Here is a 23209-nt window from a genome sequence, read left to right as displayed (position 1 = left end):
TAATGATTTTGATCTGATAACTTCTATGATTTTCCTCTAAATTACATAGAAATGTTTATAAAATGAAGTTTATTTCGTTTTAATTTATAGTTATGATGTTTGTTATGATCATAAACAGGTGAACTGATTTAAAGTCGGACCAGTAGAAACTTGGGTGAAAGGTCAGAGGTCAAAGGTCAGAGCAGGAAAGACTCAAACGAGTTACCAAACCTAAAAAAGCTCCACCAATATTAAAGAACATTGAGCTGAATAAAAACCTCCACAGTGAAAGTTTAAGATGAAAATCTGCAGAATCATTTCCTCCTGTTTGATCAAAGATGGCCACCGTGGCTCAGGTTCTGCCGGACCCGGCGCTCAGGTTCTGCCGGACCCGGCGCTCCGTTCAGCTCCTGCTGCCGTCTGAGTGACTTTTGGGCGGATTGAGCTCCCAGGTTATCTGATGGTTTCAAACGTCTCCGTGGATTAAACGGCGTCCAGAGGAACGCCGCGTGACGGCGCCTTCTGGTCGCCTAGCAACCAGCTGGCGCTCCACAAACAAAGTGGGATGAGAATTAGGAGCCAAAGGGGAGGAAATATTTACGCCGTCAGTCTGGGATTCACATGTTGGTCATTTTTATAAATACTAAAATCTTTTTGACAAATTTTACATTCAGTGAAGAAAACTGGAAATGCATTTTGCTCAACATTTGCAGAAAATAGTTTCTAATCCGAGTAAACAAACATAAGAATCTTTGTTTTTTTACTTTGTTTGTTTCCCTTTAATCAGTTTTTCATGTTTCCACTTCTTTCATGTGAATAATTAATAATTTCCCTCTGATTGTACAAAAAAATCTACGCAAGTTTTTCTCACTTTTATTCACTATTCAGTAATTATTACATTTATGAGAGAAAACTAAAATTTTTCAGATTCATCTCAGAAATTTTTGAGAAACTTTTAATTTTTTTATTTTTAGCAAATCTAAAAATAAATTTCAACCAAATCTTTGACTTCTAAAACTCAAGAATTGCTATTTTTTAGCTTTTAGAAATTTTCAAATTTTGAGATTTTTTTGCACATTTTTGACTTTATGAATCCAGAACATCTCCAAGTTTTTCTAGAAATTTTCTGATATTAATCTAAAAAATATCCTATAAAAGTTTTGCTTTTTTAAACTCAGGAATGACCTGGTTTGTCTTTTTTTTATAAAGTTTTTTTCTCTGAATTTTTTGACTTTAGAAATGAAGAATTTCTGTGTTTTGGTGTAAACGGAGCCTCCTTTGTTTTTCTGGGTCCTGTAACGGCGTCGGACTCTGGATGTTCTGGATGTTCTGGATGTTCTGGCCGTTCAGTGGAGTCTTGAACTGCTTTGATTGTCGGCCATGATGGTTCAGGTGAGCTGGAGGGGCGGGGCTTAGGAAAGTCTCTGCAGACTTCGACTCTTTTTGTTCTGCAGCTTTTCAGAGTCCAAGGACAAACAGTGAAACAGTTTCCAGCAGGAAATCTGTCATTTCTTCAGGCTGCAGCTTGAAGCTAATCTCCTCATCCTGTTAGCAACCGGCTCAAATCTAAAGCTGCACAAAACCCAGGAAGTTTTTACTCCTTCATGTTCTGGAACAATATGGAGGAACATCCCTCCGTCTGGAGATGAAGATGATGATGATGATGATGATGAAGTCCAGGACTTTCATCAAAAGCAAGTCTTATATTTAAGAGAAAGTCCAAATTATGAAATGCTTCCGTTTGTAAAGTTACTGTTGAAAATCAACAATAATTTTGGTTATTTAGCGTCTAATAAATTAGAGAACAAAAATATAAGGTTTAATTTTTTAATGTTGTATTTTCACTATGTTATTTATTCATTTATAAATGTTTCAGTTTCTAACCAAATATTTAGTTTATCCACTAAATATTTAGCTCATTTTGCTAGCTTGGAATATTTAGCTACGTCAGAGACAGATATTGTCTCTGGGCTACATATTTAGCTCTGAGCTAACTTAATCAACTAAATATTTAGCTCTGAGCTAACTTAATCAACTAAATATTTAGCTCTGAGCTAACTTAATCAGCTAAATATTTAGCTCTGAGCTAACTTAATCAACTAAATATTTAGCTCTGAGCTAACTTAATCAGCTAAATATTTAGCTCTGAGCTAACTTAATCAGCTAAATATTTAGCTCTGAGCTAACTAAATCAACTAAATATTTAGCTCTGAGCTAACTTAATCAGCTAAATATTTAGCTCTGAGCTAACTTAATCAACTAAATATTTAGCTCTGAGCTAACTTAATCAACTAAATATTTAGCTCTGAGCTAACTTAATCAACTAAATATTTAGCTCTGAGCTAACTTAATCAACTAAATATTTAGCTCTGAGCTAACTTAATCAGCTAAATATTTAGCTCTGAGCTAACTTAATCAGCTAAATATTTAGCTCTGAGCTAACTTAATCAACTAAATATTTAGCTCTGAGCTAACTTAATCAACTAAATATTTAGCTCTGAGCTAACTTAATCAACTAAATATTTAGCTCTGAGCTAACTTAATCAGCTAAATATTTAGCTCTGAGCTAACTTAATCAACTAAATATTTAGCTCTGAGCTAACTTAATCAGCTAAATATTTAGCTCTGAGCTAACTTAATCAGCTAAATATTTAGCTCTGAGCTAACTTAATCAGCTAAATATTTAGCTCTGAGCTAACTAAATCAACTAAATATTTAGCTCTGAGCTAACTAAATCAACTAAATATTTAGCTCTGAGCTAACTTAATCAGCTAAATATTTAGCTCTGAGCTAACTAAATCAACTAAATATTTAGCTCTGAGCTAACTTAATCAGCTAAATATTTAGCTCTGAGCTAACTTAATCAACTAAATATTTAGCTCTGAGCTAACTAAATCAACTAAATATTTAGCTCTAGCTCAGAGATGAATATTTAGCTTAAAGCTAAATGGTTAGTTTATAAACATGATGCTAACTAAATATTTGATGCAAATATTAAGTTTAAAACCTAAATAATTAGCTTGCTAAATGAAGATTTAGTTTGAAACTGATATTTACATTTTGTGTGTAATTTTACAAACAGCTTCCCAATCAGATGTTCTTTGACTTTTAGCTTTTAGCAGAAAAATTCTCTGAGTTTTTCAGGAACTAAATGTTTGCGAACCTGAAACTTGTTGGGTTTAAAATCTGAAACCTCCAGAGAGGCAGCAGGAATGAGAGCCGCCCATATTCATGTTGACTCTTTTCGGTCGGTGGGATTTATTCCACCTGAGGCTGATTCCCTGTGTGGGGAGGAATCCAGTCTTCTCACCGGATTCACAGGAGATTCTGTCGGTCGTACCGGACCGGATCGGTTCTGATTAAACGTTTCTCTGAACCTCTAATCTGCCGCCGTTTTGGCCGTGGAGATGCAAAACTCCAAATGAACTTTAAGGCTAACTGTGCGCTAACGGTTTCTAATGTTTGGTAATTGTGCTGCTGCCATCTTGGATGAGCAGCTGCTCAGTGTTTGGAGCAAATGAAGGAAAAGTTTATTTTTGCTCTACAGTCACTTAAATGTTCAAAACATTTCGTCTCATTTCTTCCATTCTGTTGGTTTCTTCTTACTTAAAGGGACAGTATCTTATTTTTTTCAGGCACATGGTGCCATTTTATAGCATAATGCAGGAACTATGTTACATTTAAAATGCTATTTATGTCAAATATGACTTAAAATAAATTTGACTTTGTAATTTAGCACCTTGAAATTGGGCCTCTGTCTCTTTAAAAACTCCTGCTCTTCCTGAAGCTCCGCCTCCAGGAAGTCGTCCCAACATGGCTCCTCTATTAACCCTTTAATGTTTTCACCAGTGTTGCTCTGAGCAGCAGCTCCTGTATTGAGCTCAGCTGTTTGCTAATTGCTGCTGGCTAGTCTAGAGGAGCTGAGTGGGGGAGGAGCTGCGCCTTGGAGGCGGGGCTAGGTCCACCCAGGTGTTTTGCTCAGCTGAGTGGTTGCCATGGAGATTAAAAGATTTCTCAAACGTGAAAGAATCAAAGCAAAGCAACACTCCAGGGAAAAACTTCATAACTTGATGGGAAGATAAAAAACGTAAATTTTACATAAATCTGCCCCTTTAACTCACTGAAACTTTTATCCTTTTAAATTTAAAAAAGTAAGAAAGAGACAGTTCATTTGAAAAAGTTTCTCCTGTTAATGTAGGATTTATCTGTTTCTGGAGCAGCGGCTGAATGACTGTCGCTTCCTGTAGCGTCTCTGACAGAACCAGGATTTGCAGATTTGAGCATCATGATGCAGAAAGCGGGTTCTGACCCGGCCGTGCGCCTCCGGATTCCCACATACCTCCACATCTGCAGGGTCTCCTTCAGATCAATAATTAGCCAGTTGATCTAAATGACAGGCGCAGCGCTGTGTGTGTGACTTTTTACAAATAGTGCTGATATGTGTTCCTGCGTGCGCCGGGTCGACCCGGGGGAGCCGCGCTGCCGACGCGCAGCCTCCCGGTTTCACTGGGCTAACCGGCGGTCGATGAGCGCAGAGGAGCCTCTGATTAAAGAACTCATCGATATCTGCAGATTAGAAGAAGACACGCAGAATCAACACCTGAAAACCGTCTCTGAGTGTTTTTACAGCCAAATGAGGATTTTTCTGTTTAATCATCAGCTGATTAGTCGGATCAGAGGCTGAAGGCAAAAACATGGAAGCTGCAGTTTTCCAAAATAAAGGTCTGCAGTAGATCACCATCACAGATGAGAACTCTGAAAAATTTACTTGAAGTTTTATTTTCTTTAGTTTTTGTTCCTCCGTAGTGAGAAGGTTGATTTATTAGTTGATTTATTGTTGGTAATTTGTTTGTTAGATCTGAATCTGAAGTGTTGGGTTTCCATAACCAATAAATAAAACATAATGCAATAAAACAGTAATAATAATAATAATTATTAGGACCGGGACTTTAGCCCGTTAATTTGGATTAATTGATGACATACATATTAACTCATTACAAACTGAGTTAACTACACATTTTTTGTCTTTACTTAGAAAAGTCCCGAGCCGGAACCTTTGTATTTGCGTGTTTCTGGTACGTCCACAAATTTGATGCACAACCGCTAATAACAGCGACGGACGGCTCAGTGGGTTTTAATTTCTGCTTCTGAACGATCTGATTGGACGCTGCGAAAGGCTACTGTTGTGTTCAGGTTGTGCTAAAAGCAGTTAGCCTGTCAGCAAAGCTACGCTAGCCTGAAATAGCATCTCAGTGCTAACAGGTAGCAGCTAACGCTAATGTCGACGTCCTCAGTCCACATTTCTGCATGAATGATCGGAGGTAGACCAGCCACCGATTTCTAATTATTGCTATAAACGATAATATTGGTTTTAGACTTTTTAAATTATGAAATATCTGTAAACAAACTGTCCTGCACCAGACTGAAGACTTTATCGTCCAGTTTTTGGTAGAAGGAGAAGAATAATAAATCATGCAAATGGAAATAGTTGAGCTTGTTTTATTGATTTATTGCTTATTGATAGGCCTGATCAGCTCCTGAAACCCTGGAGAAACCAGTGACAGATTAAAAACTATAAATCTATCTGTTGTTGAGTTCTCATCTTGATTTATTCAATCATTTGTCAGCAGAAAATGTTTTAGAATTGAAAACATTGCAGACTGTTAATAATAATAACATTAATGCTGTTTTTCTGCAGCCTTTCTGTAAAACATGATGTCTGAATTTAGACTCGCTGAGATCAAACCTGGAACATTAAATCAGAACCTGTGCCGGTCCGGCCCGTTCTGCGCTAATCGGCAGTAAATCGGGTCGGAGTCCCGCCTGATCAGCAGCAGTTTGGCTGATCGATGCAGAGCGACGGTCGGTTCTGACAGGCGCCGGTCGTGAATCACGCTGACATCACAGCCGGAGCGGCTTGCATCAGGCCCGCTCGTCTCTCTGGGCGCCGGTTCCGGTCGGAATAATAATAACAAATAAAAGGCAGCAGAACCTGCGTTGACTCGGATTTCATCAGTTGTCAGCTTTGTGAGCCGTGGCGCCGTTTTGTTGTGGAGATCCGCCGGTTCTGATCCGGTTCAGCTCCAGTTCGGGTCGGGTTCAGTTTCTGCGGAGAAGACAGTCGGTAGGAAGTTTTATAATGTGGAAAAAGACACAATATGAGAATAAATTTGTAATTTCATCAATCAGTCAGTTTGTTTTTATAGTTCAGCAACAAGACAGTTCAAAGTTCACGTCATGAAAACAAAGTTATAGAAACACAAACTGTTGTCAGGTTTCTTCATTACACAGATTAATGATTATCAGTCATTGATCAGATTGTTGATTAATTTTTCAAAATCAACTCTAACCAGCTCTGTTTTAGTCTGGACAGGGTTTCGGCTGTTTTTCGGTTTTCTGGAAGTTTGTTCCAGATTCGTGGTGCATAGAAGCTGAATGCTGCTTCTCCACGTTTGGTTCTGGATGCAGAACCAGAACCAGCAGGTTGATCCAACAGCAGCAGATCTTTAATCCATTCCGGGATTCATAAACTACCAGCTGAAGTTTAAAGTCTATTCTCTGAAAACTGGATGGTGTAGAACCGGGTGGTGTAGAACCAGGTGGTGTAGAACTGGCTGGTCTAGAACCAGGTGGTGTCTCTATCCTCCTGGTTCTAGTCAGAACTACAGCAGCAGCGTTCTGGACCGTTGGGTTGTCAATCAGACCTGTGAAGACGCTGCTGCAGGAATCAAAGCCACTAAAGAGAAACTAAAGCCTGGATGAGTTTCTCTGATCCGAGACTTTAGTCTCTGGTTCTGGAAATGTTCTGCAGCTGCTAGAAGATCCACTGTGGAACCGGCTTTATGTGGCTCTGAGGTCAGAGGTCATCCTGATCTCTAGTTTCAAGCTGGAATAACTGAAGCTGATCTAGATCTATAACTCTAGATTGTTCTTCTTTAGGTCCAAAGATAATAACTTCAGTTTATTATAGTTGGGGAAAATTATGACACACGATACAAAAAATGTGACAATATGATAATTTAGTTGTAATTCAAGACAAAATCTAGAAAATATTAGTCACAATATTATGAGAAAAAAAATCATAATTATGCAAATAAAAAATCAAAATAAATCAGGAAAAAAACGTCAGATTATGAGGAAGAGTCAGATTTCTGAAAGACCGCTTTGTCTGACGGTCCAGCTCCAGTTCTGATCCGGTTCTGATCCATTGGTTCAGTCGTCTGACTCGCTGATCGATCTCGTTCCAGTTTGTTTATTAATTAACTCTGCGAGAGGCCGTGAGTTTTTACAGCGTGGCATCGAACCGGCGGGCTGGTGGTCTGCAGAAGCGGGTCAGCTGCTGCTGCGGGTTGTTGCTCTAATCAGGATCTAATGGTGGCAGGAAGTGGAGTTAGTGCCGAGTGCTGGCAGCAGGTCGGACTTAACAAAGAGCAGCGTAAATAATCAGAAACTTCTCCAACAATCCCAGTAATCGCTCCAACCTGTGCAGCTCCTTCAGAGCTGCTTCCCTCCTGCAGGCTGCACTTTGTCTTCTTAATTTCTGTGCAGCGCTCCTGCTGAGTCCAAACGCCTGACATTTAATAAAACAAGCTGCTGAAAGCTGCAAAAGCGTGGCGCTTTTTTACTTCAGTCCTACAGAGAACAGGCGGTAATCACGGCACATTGTGTCGGCGCACAAAGTGCACGTCAGGTTTTGTTCGTTTGAGTGTTAATTCAGGTCCTGAAGTTCGGATTGGGCTCAGAAAACCTCATTTAGTGTTGGAAACAGCAGAAAGCAGGAATAAAAATAGCAGATGAGTCTGGGTGATAATAGAGGAAGGTGTGACCAGATGGAGGATATTAAAGGTCTCAGAGACATGAATTCATAATGCAACACAAACTTCTTCCTCCAGCAGGAAGAGAACAGAACAAATATTTTATAGTTTTCTGATAATGATCAGGTCCGGATCAGAGAAACGTTCCCTCTCTGAAGGAGAGGAGCGGGAACGTTTCTACATTTCCTGTTTTCTAGAGAAACAGGAAACAGAAACCAAACAACAAAAATCACTAAATATATTCATCACTTTTCCAGCAGTAGATCTGAACAAAATGATGCACAAGTTAAATGCAAACAACTTTAAAAGTGTTAAAAAGGCAATAAAACAATAAAAACGTGTAAAATAAACAGTTTGGGTTCAAATAAAAGTCTTTTTATTTAAAACATCCAGTTTCTGATTGAATTTCATGTTTGAAGGCAGATTTTCCCAACAGCCTGGAGTTTCTGCTGATTTCACCCATAAAAATATCACAACATGAAAATAAAAAGGAAAAACAAAAACATTTCACATGAGGAAACCATAACCCTTCACATTAAAACAGAAAATAAATTCAACATGTTGGAAAACAAAACATTTTTCATCTTTCACATTTTATTAAAAGATCATTTTCATGACATTTTTTCATTTTATTTTATTTATGCATATTAATAAAATAAACCACATGAATTACATGTTTCACATGGTACTACAAAAAGTTTCACATTTCAACAGATTCACTTTTTCACATGTGATTTGAAGGATTCCCACATTTCATATGTTACCATTTCAACATTAATAACTTATTATATGATACATTTTCCCACAGGAAGGCTTCCCTTCAAAATAAAATCTATATTTCACATGTAAGATTTTTGCATATTAAATACAAAGAAAAATTTACAAATCTGTATTAGAGGCACAAATTTCACATGTGAATCGGATAAAAGGTTGAAGATGCGTGTCTCATGTGAAATTCTAAAATCTTCTGCATATTAAATACATAATAAAATGAATAAATCTATATTTTACAGCTCAGTATTAAAGCAGATGGGATGAAAGTTTTGTACTTTTGGAGATCAAAATGTTTTTGCAGGAAGAATATGAGCAGAGGCTCCTGGAAGAAAAGAAACTGGAATGATTGGAACAGATTGTGGTTCTGTTTTAGAGTGTAGATGTGTCAGAGCTGCAGAGAAACATCAAACTGAGCCGAACACCAGAATCACAAAATCCCGTCCAGGTTGGATGAAAACAGAAACCTTCAGGCTGCAGGTCGAGGCTCAGGGATTCGTCTTCATCCGGCTGAATGAGGCGTTTGGAGCGTCGCCATGCGAAATAAAACCACGCAGCTTTGTTTCGTCTCCATGGAAACGGACGCATCAGAGCCGCTGCTCCTTGCAGATGTTTTCCAACTGGAGCATGAATGATGGAAAGTTCTCCAGCAGCTGCCGGTTTGCTGGGGAGGTTTTCCTGCAGCAGAACATTCAGCCGGCTGCGGCTCTGTGCTGCAGCCATTTGTGGGATTGGTTCTGCTGTTGTGCAACATGTTTACATGGAGATGGAAGCTTTTCAGCCGGGAAGAACTGCTTCCTCAGCGCTCTCCTTTGGAGCGTGTTCCTCCTCAACAGCCTTTCACTGCTTTGTCTCTGACTCCGGCCGAGGAGGCTTTGTTTCCTTCACCGTACATTAGCCTGGATGACTGCAGGCCGCTTCCTCCCCCAGGGAAGACCGCACTGTTGTGTCTGGAGACGGAGTAGAAACTGAACATTCGATTAAAGGCAAAGAAAACATTTCCTGACATGAAGCTTCACAAACAGAGGCAGAAGTTAAACACCGTCTGCTGCTGCCTTTTCCTGCCTTTCATCCAGTTTTCTGCAGCAGAAATGTCTGAACCTCGTTGTTGGTGCTGAATCGAACCGTCAGCGGAGGACCTGATGGTTTTCAGGGTGTTTTCCTCCTGAGGGTCCGGCAGACTCGCTCCGATCAGAACCAGAACTTCAACATTTCTTCCATTTCAGCTGCTGTAGTTCTCTTCCTCTCTGCTCTGAGTCAAACCAACCAATGTGAACAGAGACCACTCTAAAAGCAGGAAGTGGATCACAGTGCAGGGCATTCTGGGTAAATCCAACGAAAGCTAACGTGCTAGCCTAGCACTAGCAGCAGAAATGGCTCATGGTCTTCAGCCAAAGACTAAAGAGAAATCTTCCAGCTCTAAAATCTGACGCCTCCATCTTGTTTCCATCTGGTGAAGAAGGAAGTTGCTCTCAGCGTCTTCAGAGGTTTTTGTGTCGTTTCCTTCAGTGGTTCTTGGTGCAGCGCCCCCACAGGCCAGGAGGGGAACAGGTTGGTTTGGGTCAGAACCACAGCAGCTGGAGGTGGAGCAGATGGTGAAGTTTTTATCTTTGTTTAAACCGAGTCCAATTTGAAAACGGCTCTCTGTATTATTTTCTTTATTTTCTTTCTAATATTTAGTTTATTGACTTTAAGTATTTAAAAGCAAAAACAAAAGCTGGATGAATCTGAGGGTAAATCCTGCATCATGTTGGGTAATAAAGCCTGATGCCTAATGGTCCTGCAGACTGTACCGGCTTCCTGATGTCGTCCTGCCCGGTTCCGACCCGGTTCTAGGTTCTGATGCAGAGCGTTGTTCTTTCTGATTGATTTTAATTCACTTCTCTGTAGATTCTCCAGAGGAGTAAAATAAGCCTTCAGTTGCATCATCTGTTGTAAATCTGCTGTTTCCCACCAGGATTTTTTCCTCCTTCTGTTGTTTTGGTTTTATTTGAGGTTTTTCCGGTTCTGCTGCATCCCGGTTGTGACGTCTGGCTTCATGTTTCCTCCTGCAGCAGTCGACCGAGTTTCTCCTTAAAGCCTCGCGGCTCATTACAGATTCAGCAGCGGATGGGAGAAAGTTCTCATTTCGGACTTTATGTGGCCTGTGGAGATTTCTTGGCTGTTGTGTGGCCTGCTTAGCAAGTTTAATAAGAGCTAATATTTGAAAACCATTTGCAGTGAGATGCAAGGAGCCACGGATCAATAAAGGCAGCGTGTCTTAAAGATAGAGGGGACTGAAGGAATCCATTTATTGAGCCGCTCCACGGCGTCGATAGCATCCTTCCATCCTCAGCTCCTCCGTCCAGAGGCGGCCATTGATCAGCTGGATGAAGACTGAACGGCCGGATTAGGGTGATTTCACAGCTTGGTGCTCTGCCAGGCCGACAGCAGCTCTTAAAGGCACAGCGCAGGAAAAGGTCAGCGCGTTCAGACGCCATGAGGGGGACTGGTGGGACTGGTTGGACTGGTTGGACTGGTTGGACTGGTCGAACTGGTTGGACTGGTCGGACTGGTGGAACTGGTTGGACTGGCTGGACTGGTGGAACTGGTTGGACTGGCTGGACTGGTTGGACTGGTGGGACTGGTTGGACTGGTGGAACTGGTGGAACTGGTTGGACTGGTGGAACTGGTGGAACTGGTTGGACTGGCTGGACTGGTTGTACTGGTGGGACTGGTGGAACTGGTTCTCCGAATCATAAAACTAATGAAACCAAAACTGAACATTTTTGTTAACTGGAATAAATAAAAATAATAATAGGGTAAAGAGCCATTCTAAACAGTCGGATTGTTCTTGAACGTCACATCGCTGCACATCTATCTATCTATCTATCTATCTGTCTGTCTGTCTGTCTGTCTGTCTGTCTGTCTGTCTGTCTGTCTGTCTGTCTGTCTGTGAAAGGAGGAGAAACGGCCCACAGCATCACAGATCCTCCGCCGTACTCTCATCTGACCAGAGCTCAGCGTTCCAAACATGTTGTCATGGTAGAGCTGATATAACCAGCATCTTGTTGCCATGGAGATCTGATCTTTCCTGTTTTGAAGAGCGGCTGATAGAAGAGGAGCGTTGGGGCGTTTAGCCAGGAAGACGTCGTTCACTAACTAACTTCCTGGTTTCAGCCTCGGATCAGAAACGTTTCGGTCGTATTTAAAGACGATCCGTTTCTTTCCAGTGATGCAGATAAATCAGGAAGTTAAATTTCTCTCCAACAGGAAGTGGAGTGGTAGTTTGGTGGGCGTGTCTGAACAGGAGCAGGACGTTCAGGAGGGAAACGGAGTTTCTGCCTGGACTCGCCACAGGATGATGGACTCGTCTGTAAACTCGTTTCCTGACAGGCGACTGCTGCTGCTCTCGTTTATATCTGCAGCTTGAAACTGGTGAAAAATGAACAATGAAAAACAAACCTTCCAGGAAAGTTGTGGAGTTTGAGATTATTCATGTAGAGGCGAAAAAAGACCCAGAAAATCTGCTGAAGATCTTTGATGGAAATCAGTTTGTGGTGCAACAGAGAGTATGAAGAAAGTTCCTGAGGAAAAAATAGAAATATTTCTGCAGAAGTCTTTAAAATGAATAAAGACAACCAGAAACTTTGTCTGTTAAAATGTGAAATAATCTGCAGATTAATCAGTTATTGATTCTGTCTGCGGTCAGCTGGACACCATGTTGGACGTTCTGCTTTCTCTCAGTTTGTTGTTTTTATTTTATTTTGGTTAAATATTAAATTAATTGGTCAGAAACTGAATGAAACTGACCGTCCAGAACCGTTTCACTGGATGGATGAATAAATGATATGAAGTCAATGATTGATTAATGTGTTCATGGTCAGAAGTTTACATACTGTACAGCAGTTCTGGAGTTCTGGTCCGGTTCTGTCGGTTGTTTTCCTGAAGCCGCTCTGCACTGCAAAACATCCAATTAATCCAGGTGTTTTTTTATTATCTAGTTTCTGCTTCAAATATCTTATTTCAATTTAATAAAGGCAATTCAGCAGAAAATAGAAGTTTAATTTAAGGCGGTAATTCTTTAAAATTGATGAAAAGTCTCAGTTCCACTAACAGATTGTTTCATTTATAACAGAATTTTTTTCAACGTTAGAAGTTAAATAATCTTCCAGTCGAACTAAAACTTTTTAAAATCAATATTAAGGAATTATTGAGTTAAAAAAAACTCCACTTTTTGTTACTTTTAGGTTAATTTGGTCTCATTTCAGATAGACTCACATATTTACACTTAAAAACTAGAAATACTTGGTCATATTTAGTGTTTTTGCAGTGTGGGGCATCAGACCCGTTTGGACCTGAGCTGTAACTTCCTGACTGAAGTTTGGTTCCGATGATTTCTCCTCATGATTCCATCTGTGTCCAGAAGCGCACCGGTTCCTCCTGCAGCCCCGCAGCATGATGCTGCCAGCACCATGCCTCAGATTGGACATGTCTCCAGAAATTACCTATAATCTGTTTTTTATACAAAGTATAAAGAAACTGAAACTACAACTAAGAAAAACTTCATATTTAGTAACTACTAAAAACTAGCAAACACACTGTAAAAACTAATTAAACATAAGGCAAAATATGAAAAACCCAGAACCATTAGAACCAAAGTAAAATCTCCATGTCCTCTTTAGTATCTGCAGTGAGATTTGGAGTTGCTCTCCCTTACTTTGACTGGGCCACAGTGCAGCAGCTGCCCCTGGAGCGTCGATGAGATTGAGCGGTCTCTGTCAGCGCGCTGTCGCTCTCCATCAGCGCCGCGCCGCGTCGCTCGCTGGGGAGCGTTCAGGTCGATGGAGTCGCATATTAAAGGTCCGCCACAGAACCGCCAGCCGGGACCGGTTCTGTCGGCTCGGATCTCCTGAAGCGCCGCTGGAGGTCGTGACCTCTGCTGTTTCATTACAGCCTGCGGGACGCTCTGGCCATTTCCTGTGATGAAAGCTGATTTTTTTCAGTGTGAGTTAAAGTGCTGCTGACTTTTGCCTTTTCCTGTTTACATCAGATTCTTCCTCTATGAAGCTTTTCTGACCAGGAAGAAACAGGAAGACGATCCGGTTCTTCTTCTTCTTCTTTTTCTAAAACCGACTTTGCTACATTCAGAGCTAACAGGACCTTCTGGTTTTTACACACTGCTGATGTCTAGAGATACATTTATTACAAAACTATTGTCAAAAATGAAACTTTGAAAAACTTCTCAATCAAAAATATGTTTTGAGAGTATTTTCATCTTAAGTTAGTTTGCCATTTTTTCTGATTTTATATTTTCAAATGATCTTTTAAGATTTTTAATTTTCCAATTTTGTTTCAAATGATTCTTTTTAGGATTTTATTTTTCAAATTATTTTGTCAGATTTTATATTTCCATTTTTTGATTTACGTTTTCAAACTTAATTTTTTCTAATTTTATTTTTCCACGGATAAATTCTTTTAACCATAAAAAGTCAAATTTAAAGACAATTTAAGAGTCAAAATCTGAAAGAAGAGTGTTTTGAAGAAAAATCTAGTAAATGATGTGAGTTTACTCTAAATATGTTGAATCGTGTCCCAGGTCCCGCAGGCACTAAGTGGACGCCTATCTGGGCCCAGACCTCCAGCAGGGATCCGGTTTGACCGACAATAATCTGTTTTTTATTGACTTCCTGTCGCTCTGAGTTGCTGCTTATGAAAAGCAGCAGCAGAAACGAGTTTTTATTTCTCCATTTACTGTAATAAACAGCAGACTGTAATAAATGAGATCAGAGCCGCGTTGGCAGCAACAAAACTCCAGACCAGCAGAGAATCTGGCTGCTGGAAAACAGAACCGGGTCAGAACGTAGACAACAACATCAGTGGTCTACAGGCTACTAGTATTTTTGGGGATTTTTTACCCCTCCAGGGTCTTTTGTGGCTCTAGTGTCCCTTATATGACAGTAGGCTGACAGGAAACGGGGAAGGAGAGGGGAAGACATGCGGCAAATGTCGTCGGGTCCGGGAGTCGAACCCGCGTCGAGGACTCAAGGCCTCCAAATACGGGTCGCGCTAACCGCTACGCCACCATGGCACGCCCATGTACAGGCTACTAGTTAACAAGCTTAAGATGCTGTATTGTTACTAGCTAGTCATCTTTTAGCTCACATTAGCTAGTCATCTTTTAGCTAACATTAGCTAGTCATCTTTTAGCTAACATTAGCTGGTCATCTTTTAGCTAACATTAGCTGGTCATCTTTTAGCTAACATTAGCTAGTCATCTTTTAGCTAACATTAGCTAGTCATCTTTTAGCTAACATTAGCTAGTCATCTCTTAGTTAACATTAGCTGGTCATCTTTTAGCTAACATTAGCTAGTCATCTGTTAGCTAACATTAGCTAGTCATCTCTTAGCTAACATTAGCTGGTCATCTTTTAGCTAACATTAGCTAGTCATCTTTTAGCTAACATTAGCTGGTCATCTTTTAGCTAACATTAGCTAGTCATCTTTTAGCTAACATTAGCTGGTCATCTTTTAGCTAACATTAGCTAGTCATCTTTTAGCTAACATTAGCTAGTCATCTCTTAGCTAACATTAGCTGGTCATCTTTTAGCTAACATTAGCTGGTCATCTTTTAGCTAACATTAGCTGGTCATCTTTTAGCTAACATTAGCTGGTCATCTTTTAGCTAACATTAGCTGGTCATCTCTTAGCTAACATTAGCTGGTCATCTTTTAGCTAACATTAGCTGGTCATCTTTTAGCTAACATTAGCTGGTCATCTTTTAGCTAACATTAGCTAGTCATCTTTTAGCTAACATTAGCTGGTCATCTTTTAGCTAACATTAGCTGGTCATCTTTTAGCTAACATTAGCTAGTCATCTCTTAGCTAACATTAGCTGGTCATCTTTTAGCTAACATTAGCTAGTCATCTCTTAGCTAACATTAGCTAGTCATCTTTTAGCTAACATTAGCTGATTGAACAGCTTTACTCAACTCAGTCGGTTAATTTGGGGGAAAAACTGCAAAGTTCTTTGCGTTTTGCTGGTTTGCTGCCATGATTCTAACACACCTGAGTAGCTCTGCACTGCTGCACAGGTGTAAACTCAGCGGGAGCGTCGTAGTGCTCATGTTGCATTTAAAGGCGGCTCGGAAAAACAGGTTACAACAGATTAGTGACAGAGGACACAGACATGGGAAGTGCGGAAGCCCCTACTGCAGGAGTGAGCGATCCTGGTCCTGGAGGTCCGGTGTCCTGCAACTCTTAGACGTCTCCCTGGTCCAACACACTTGAATCCAACAGCTGAATCTCCTCCTCGGTGCAGTCAGGTTCTCCAGAGTCCTGCTAATGACCTCATTATTTGACTCAGGGGTGTTGAAGTAGAGACACATCTAAAGGTTGCAGGAGACTTTTAGGCCCTCCAGGTCTTGAGTTGCCCACCCCTACCCTACTGTATAGGAATAACAGAGAGTTGGCCATTTTAAGGTAAAAACAACAAACAGCTTCCAGTCCAGGGGGGGGACGGCTGACTCTGTGGACGGGCAATGCCCCCCAATACCCCCCAATGCCCCCAATACCCTCCAATGCCCCCCAATGCCCTCCAATGCCCCCCAATACCCCCCAATGCCCCCAATACCCTCCAATGCCCCCCAATGCCCTCCAATGCCCCCCAATGCCCTCCAATGCCCCCCAATACCCTCCAATGCCCCCAATGCCCTCCAATGCCCCCCAATACCCTCCAATGCCCCCCAATACCTCCCAATGCCCCCCAATGCCCTCCAATGCCTCCCAATACCCTCCCCTGCCGCCGGGCCTGAAGTCAGCAGCTAAACTCCTGGAGGTTCAGGCGCCCGGCAGCGTCCGTCTCCGCAGCAGGACGGGTTTCTGGGTCCATATATTTCTGTCATTCAGCCTCCAAAAGCTAAAGAAAAACTTACAACATGAGAGAAACTGTAAATATGTATTTAATCTGCTCCCTGCTGGTTGTTGAACTGATGACTTCCTGCTCCGGGTTCGTCATCCTGCAGCTGATCTGTGCTGGATGAGAATCTGTACCTTTTAAACATCTCCCTGTTGGTGGAGATAAAAAATGGCCGAGCTCAGGTAAAAACACAAGTGTCTGCTGCTGACTGAGAGTTTAATCATCCTCAATAATCTCTGCTGAATCTGGAGGTGGACGCTCCTACCTGTGGGAGCTGCCGGGAATTAATTACAGGAAGAGTCCTCTGCAGTTTTACTGTCCTTGGGTGATGAAGACGCTGCTGATAAAAGTTTTAAAATCTGCAGAATCCGTAAAAAACATTTAATCTGCAGGAATCAGCTCTGAATTACTGATTATTAATATTTCTGACTGTTTTAATATCATAAAAAACATCAAATGCGGGAATCTGGAGCAGATCGGTCACGTTCCATTTAGCTCAGGCAGAACGTTCCAGATCCGGTTCTGTTTGTTTTCTAACGGAATCTTTAGGAGAAATAAACTGAAATCCTGCAGGAATGTTCTCTGAATGTTCAAAATGCAGTAAAGAGAACATTAACGGCCAGCAGCCGTCCTCATTAATAATGCATCGTCTTAATGTTCATTTTGCAAATAAAGTCCAGTCTTCCACATGCGTTTGTTTTAATGATTTGTAAACTGCTGCATTATTTACTCCGTGAGTCCAAACGTTTGCTGTTTTTCCGGAAACCTTTTCTGTTAACAGGACAGCAGCGGCTCCCAGCTTCACCTCCAGCTGATGCAACGCGGTGGTAAACATGTCGCTGTCCCAACTTTTTCAAAAACTTGCTGCCGGCATCAAATTTCAACTAAAAATCTCTTTAAATTTCCGCCTTTCTAGATTTCAGACGCCGTCTTTGTATCATTAAGTAAAGACTTTGGGTTGTTATTATCATCATGCCTGTAGTTTCGTCATGCAGCAGCTGATTGGCTGCCGCTCCACCTGCGCCTCACCTGTCGGGGAACAGACAGCGTCAGTGTTTGCCTCGCGGCAGCGCTCAGGTTAATGATGGGAGCATGAACATGTCACGGTCTGCAGGCCAGCGCAGCTTCCTGTCACCGCGCTGCTTGATGTTTCCTCTCCGGCCTGGAGGAAACCACACCTGCATGGCGATTCTCCTGAATCGCCCCGGTTCCCGTCAAGGCGCTGATCCGCCCGGCGTGAGGGGAAATCACTGCCAGGCGGTTCTGACGGTTCTGATGAGCGGCTCTGTTTTTATGTTTTCCATAAAGTTTCTGCTCGGTTCCGTTCTGGAGGATGGATCTGCAGCCTGTAATTTCACACCGTCAACAGTTTATTCTGCTCCGCTTTCATAAAATTGCTGGAATTACATTTTAACATTCATGTTGCTTTCAATACAGCGAGGATATTTTTCTTTTTATGTCATTTCCAGTTTAGCTGTAAGCAGAAGAATTTTTCTTTTGGTCGATTTAAAAAAACAAAATCAGCCTGAAAAGCAAAACTTTACCTGTAAAATCTGTCTAATGCATGCGAGTCATTTTTAATCAATAAATAAATAAAATGTTTTTCTAGTTTCTGGACGTAGCATTACTCTGAGAGGAAAGGTTTAGGAGCCAACAACAGAAAATGATTTAAAGGGGCAGTATTGTGTGAAATTGACTATTTTTAATCTTTCCATCATGTTATAATTTTATTCATTAATAACAAATCTGGAGTGTTGCTTTGATTCTTTCATGTTTGAGAAGTCATTTCATCTCCATGGCGACCAGTCAACTGTTAAAACGCCTGGGTGGATCTAGCCCCGCCTTCCAGGCGCAGCTCCTCCCCCACTCAGCTCCTTCAGACTAGCCAGCAGCAATTAGCAAACAGCTGCTAAGCTCATTATAGGAGCTACGTTGGTAAGAACATTAAAGGGTTAATAGGGGAGCCATGTTGGGACGACTTCCTGGAGGCGGAGCTTCAGGAAGAGCAGGAGCTTCTTAAAGAGACAATTTGAAAACATTTACTAACTTAATAATTCAGAAATCATAATAGAACATAGAAAAAACTAAACAGATTGGAAAATGTGATTCAAACAGAACATAAGAATATCTACTCAGCACCAGGAGACAAAATAAACTTCCTGCTCTCCTTAAATCTGAAGGGTTAAAATTTTTCTATTTAGAGAATTAGGCAGTTTGGACTCAGTTGGGATTGTTTCTACCTGGTTCTGGTGCCGTTTTACTTTATGTCTTTGTAGCTTCTGGAGAAGGAGCCGTCGGGTCCTGATCAGCCAATCAGAAGCAGATTAGACAATAATTGCAATGGAGTCGATTCTTTTCCAACTTTCTTCATTTTTTACATCAGAAAGAGAGACAGAAATGTAAACAACTCGACTCTGGAGATGAAATATGATCTAAAGCCTGAAGCTGATTGACAGCCAAGTTTTCCAACATTTAAAACTCTGAGTTTCTAAGATCTTTCAGGTGGGAGGAGCTTTGATGCCATCAGCACAATTATTTCCTAGGCTGAAGGTTCTGGAGGCCATTTTGTTTCGTCTGGGATGTTTTGAAGGAAGTTGAAGAAACTCACGCTCTGCTTCTGTCTTTATTAAACTTTATTTATTATTGTATTTATAATGCATGGTGTACGGTGAATTAACTTCCTGTCTGCGCTGACCCCTGCAGGACGGAGGGAGGAGGACGATGGAGGTCGGCTTTTCTCCGCGCCTCACTCTGCTGTGCCTCGGCTTCGTCTCCGGGGTTCGAACCCTCAACCCCGACGACCCCAACGTGTGCAGCCACTGGGAGAGGTCGGTTCTGATTTAGCGCCGGTCGGAACCGCCCCAGAGCTCTAATGGACTCCCTGCCACAAATCAGAGCCGGGGAGTTCTGCCAACAGCCGGATGCAGAAGGGAAAAGGTTTACGGCGCGGGCGAAGGGGGGCAGATGGAGGCTGTAAATTCAAAACGGTGGCAGCAAGCTCGGACTTCTGGGAAAAAAAATAATCCCAGAGCCAGTTCTGATGAGCTGCTGTGATCAATGGGAATTTTGCAAATGGATATTAGCTGCAAACATGATCCCAGTTTTCTCTCCACGTTTCTCTTCCTGCTGATCCGTTTAAAGGGAATTTAAACCGTTTCCTTCTGAAGCCTCAGTTTCATTAAGACCTTCCAGGGAATGCTGGACGTTTTCAGACGGAAACCTCGAACACAGATGTCCAAACGTTTTGCTAAAGTAATTTTATTGTGAATTCTTTTCTTTTTACCTGCTAAGCAACAAATTAGTTTGTATTTTCATTTAAAAAGTTCAGAAAAGGTTGTGCAGTTTCATAACTTGTCAGTCAAGATATTATGTTTAGTTTATTCCCAGAAACAACATTAAGAATCATCTTTGAAAACCTTTAGCTGGATTTAAATACTTGGTGTGACTGAGTCTGTTTTTCAGTAACAAGTCACTGGGGATTTTTGGCCTGCAGCTTAATTCCAGTCAGACGCTTCGCTTTTACCAAATTACAGAATTATTGTGGCATAAAGAAGGAATAAAAATTTGAAAAACTATCTAGTCCATGCCTATTAGAAGTAAAACACTGGTTTTGTTCCTAAAAGTTAATACTAGATATAAATTTGTAATTGAAAGTTTCATACAAAGAGAAACAGAAAAATTCTCCACCTGCAGCTGTGCCGTTTAAACCTTTTCTGATCTGCATCCAGGGCCACTTCAAACTGCTCACAGGGCCACAAACGGCCCCTGTGCCGCACTTTGGACACCCCTGCTCTAACGTGATTGTGGTTCTTCTTTCCCACAGCTGTCACGCTTTTGAACGCCTCCTGACATAAAACATAAACTATAAGGACTGGACTCCCCTATCCTCTCATACAACAATAACACATGGACTATCCTCACACACACACACACACACACACACACATCACGGACTGTTTTCTTCACACACACATATACAACCTGTACATTTGATCTGCCATTATTTATCTATAATCCATTCCCTAACATTCTTATATATTCTTGTATAATCTGTATAATCTGTGCATATAGCTCCCATATTTATATTTATACACAATATCTATATCTCTTGCTATAACCCCTTATAGTCCATACATACATAGTCTTGTACATCTGTAAATAAATATTTATATCTCGTAGAGCACTTCTGGATAGATGCAAACTACATCTCGTTGCTTGTACTTGTGACAGTGCAATGACAATAAAGTTGAATTCTATTCTATTCTATTCTATTCTTCTTCTGCAGCTACGCCGTCACCGTGCAGGAATCCTACGCCCATCCCTTCGACCAGGTTTACTACACCCGCTGCACCGACATCCTCAACTGGTTCAAATGCACCAAACACAGGTAGGAACACCAGGACGTTCCCAACACTCCCAGTGTTCCCAGTGCTTCCAGTGTTCCCAACACTCCCAATGTTCCCAATGCTCCCAGCGTTCCCAACATTTCGAATCCCATTCCGAACAGCTGATGTTGGCGTTCTGATGAAGGCGTTTACATTTCATCCAGGTTTTCTGTCAGTGTGGGGTTTTTAATTTCACATTTCTATTTGCTGGTTAACGAGCAGAAAAACAAGCAGAGTTCATCCGACCTCAAGTGCAGCACTTCAGGCCTCATCATGGACATTAAGAGAGTTTCTGTTGAAAGGACTCTTTCTTCTGATTGGAGACATTTTCACAGAATGTTTGTGATCAAGCAGGACCCCAAGGTTTAAACACTGAAGCAGAATAAAAATAGAAATAATAAGAAAAGTGTTTCACAACGTGAGGAGAGCGAGGACTGATTTAACACACGATGCTTTTCAGTTTCCATCCCAGACTTTCCTGCCACCAACGATTCTCCAGCTCTGCTGACGGTTTGTTTCAACGAATCCGTTTTAAATTGGATGTTTAGTCTCTTCTGACAACCCAGAAAATATGAGTTTATCTCCAGAAAGCTGAGAATATTTCTGAGATCATTTTCATACTTCATCTCACACACACAGACCCAACCAGCCACATGAGACCAGTTAACCCAACAGTCCCAGAGAGATCCCAGCATGCACTGGGAGAACATGCTGACTCCATGCAGAAAGACTCCAGGCCGGGATCCAAACCCACAACCTTCTAAAAGCTAAATATTTAGCAAATTCACTTGCCAACAAGGAAGTAGACTACCAAAATAAAAGCTGGGTCTTGAGAACGTCTTCATAAACTCCTGCTGGTGAGACTGAATCCTCCAACGCTGAATCATCACTGCTGCTGTGGATCCGTTGGAAAACGTCTGTATCTCCTTTAAAACGTCTCGTCGTTTGACTTCAGCTGAAATGTTCAAGATGAGAAGAAAAAAACGATGATGAAGAGATGATGTGAAGCAATTCGATAGCAGGAGTTCATAAGGAGCTTTTATTTTGGTAGTCCAATGTACATATTAGCCAAATATTTAGCTCCAAGCTAAAAGTTTAGCTTGGAGCTAAATATTTGGCTTGTAAACTAAATATTTAGTTTTATACTGAGACATTTATGAATGAAATGCTGGAGGTTTGATTTACATCATTTTGGAGCTCACATGGGTGCGTGTGTGTGTGCGTGTGTGTGTGCGTGTGTGTGTGTGCGTGTGTGTGTGTGTGTGTGTGTGCGTGTGTGTGTGCGTGTGTGTGTGTGTGTGCGTGTGTGTGTGCGTGTGTGTGTGTGTGTGCGCGTGTGTGTGTGCAGGATCAGCTATAAGACGGCCTACAGGAGAGGCGTGAGGACGATGTACCGCAGACGCTCGCAGTGCTGCCCCGGGTTCTACGAGACCGGAGAACTCTGTGTCCGTAAGTCGGCATTAATATCAGAATTAGGATCAGAGACGAATCTGACAGATCTGCTCTCAGATAAACACAATGCTCCATCCTCAATGTGCTGCTGTGTTTACATTACTGCAAAGAAACTTTTAATGTGAAAATCCCTGACACTTCCTGTCAGTATATAGCACCCAGTTCTCACTGCAGACCAGTTTGAATATTCTAACTTATTGACTGTTTCACTGCAAAAACACAAAAAAGAAAAAGTTTCTGCTGCAAATATCTCAGAACACTTTAAATAAGACAAAACTGACTTATAAGAAAATAGAGGATTAGTTTTAGTCAGTAATTCCAGATGCTATAAGTAAAATAATCTGCCAGTGAAACAAGAACTTTTTCATCAACATTAAGGAATTATTGACTAAAAATAAACTCCTATTTCTTTCTGAAAAGTCACTTTTCAGTTATTTTTGTCTTATTTAATGTATACTAAAATATTTGCAGTAGAAACTAAACAAAAACACGGTGAAGAGTTTTAAACCTACAATATAGCAACAGGAATTTGCAGGAATAAAAATCTGAAACAGACTGAATGTTTGTTAGATGAGGTGAAGAAGCTCCAGCAGCTGAAGAGTGAAAACATCCGAGATTCCCGGATTAAACCAGCTGATGATGTTCAGTCGCTCTGTTTCTGTTTGTCTGCTGCCACTTTGACGAACCTGCTTCAGTCAGAATCTGAGCTGATTCTGCTGCTGGGAAAAGCAGCAGGGAGTCAAACAGGCAGCAGGTAGTTTGAGTTAGAGCCGAACTGGAAGCTGTGGCGCTGCGTGCCGGACCAGATGGGCTGGGGTATTCGCCAGATTATCAGCTGTAATCCCGACGTGCGGTGAGATTAGCTCCAGCCTTCGTTTGGTTTGAGACAGATGCCACTGCTTGAAAATGAT

General features: G+C 41.3%; 1 protein-coding gene across 3 annotated transcripts in view; it reads left to right on the top strand.

Moving 5' to 3' along the window:
• The window catches only part of LOC114143667 (multiple epidermal growth factor-like domains protein 11), a 90930-nt gene that overhangs the window by 4571 nt on the left and 63150 nt on the right, over positions 1-23209 (top strand). For all 3 annotated transcript variants that reach the window (XM_028015938.1, XM_028015936.1, XM_028015935.1), the window contains exons 2-4: positions 19165-19289; positions 20747-20848; positions 22195-22295. In XM_028015938.1, the coding sequence (XP_027871739.1) occupies positions 19183-19289; positions 20747-20848; positions 22195-22295 (310 nt within the window). In that variant the 5' untranslated portion in view covers positions 19165-19182. The remainder of the gene's footprint in view (positions 1-19164; positions 19290-20746; positions 20849-22194; positions 22296-23209) is intronic.

The sequence above is a fragment of the Xiphophorus couchianus genome, chromosome 4, assembly GCF_001444195.1.
Source record: "Xiphophorus couchianus chromosome 4, X_couchianus-1.0, whole genome shotgun sequence".
Taxonomy (NCBI): domain Eukaryota; kingdom Metazoa; phylum Chordata; class Actinopteri; order Cyprinodontiformes; family Poeciliidae; genus Xiphophorus; species Xiphophorus couchianus.
Note: the sequence above shows the minus strand (reverse complement) of the source record. Positions and strands in the feature narration are given on the sequence as shown.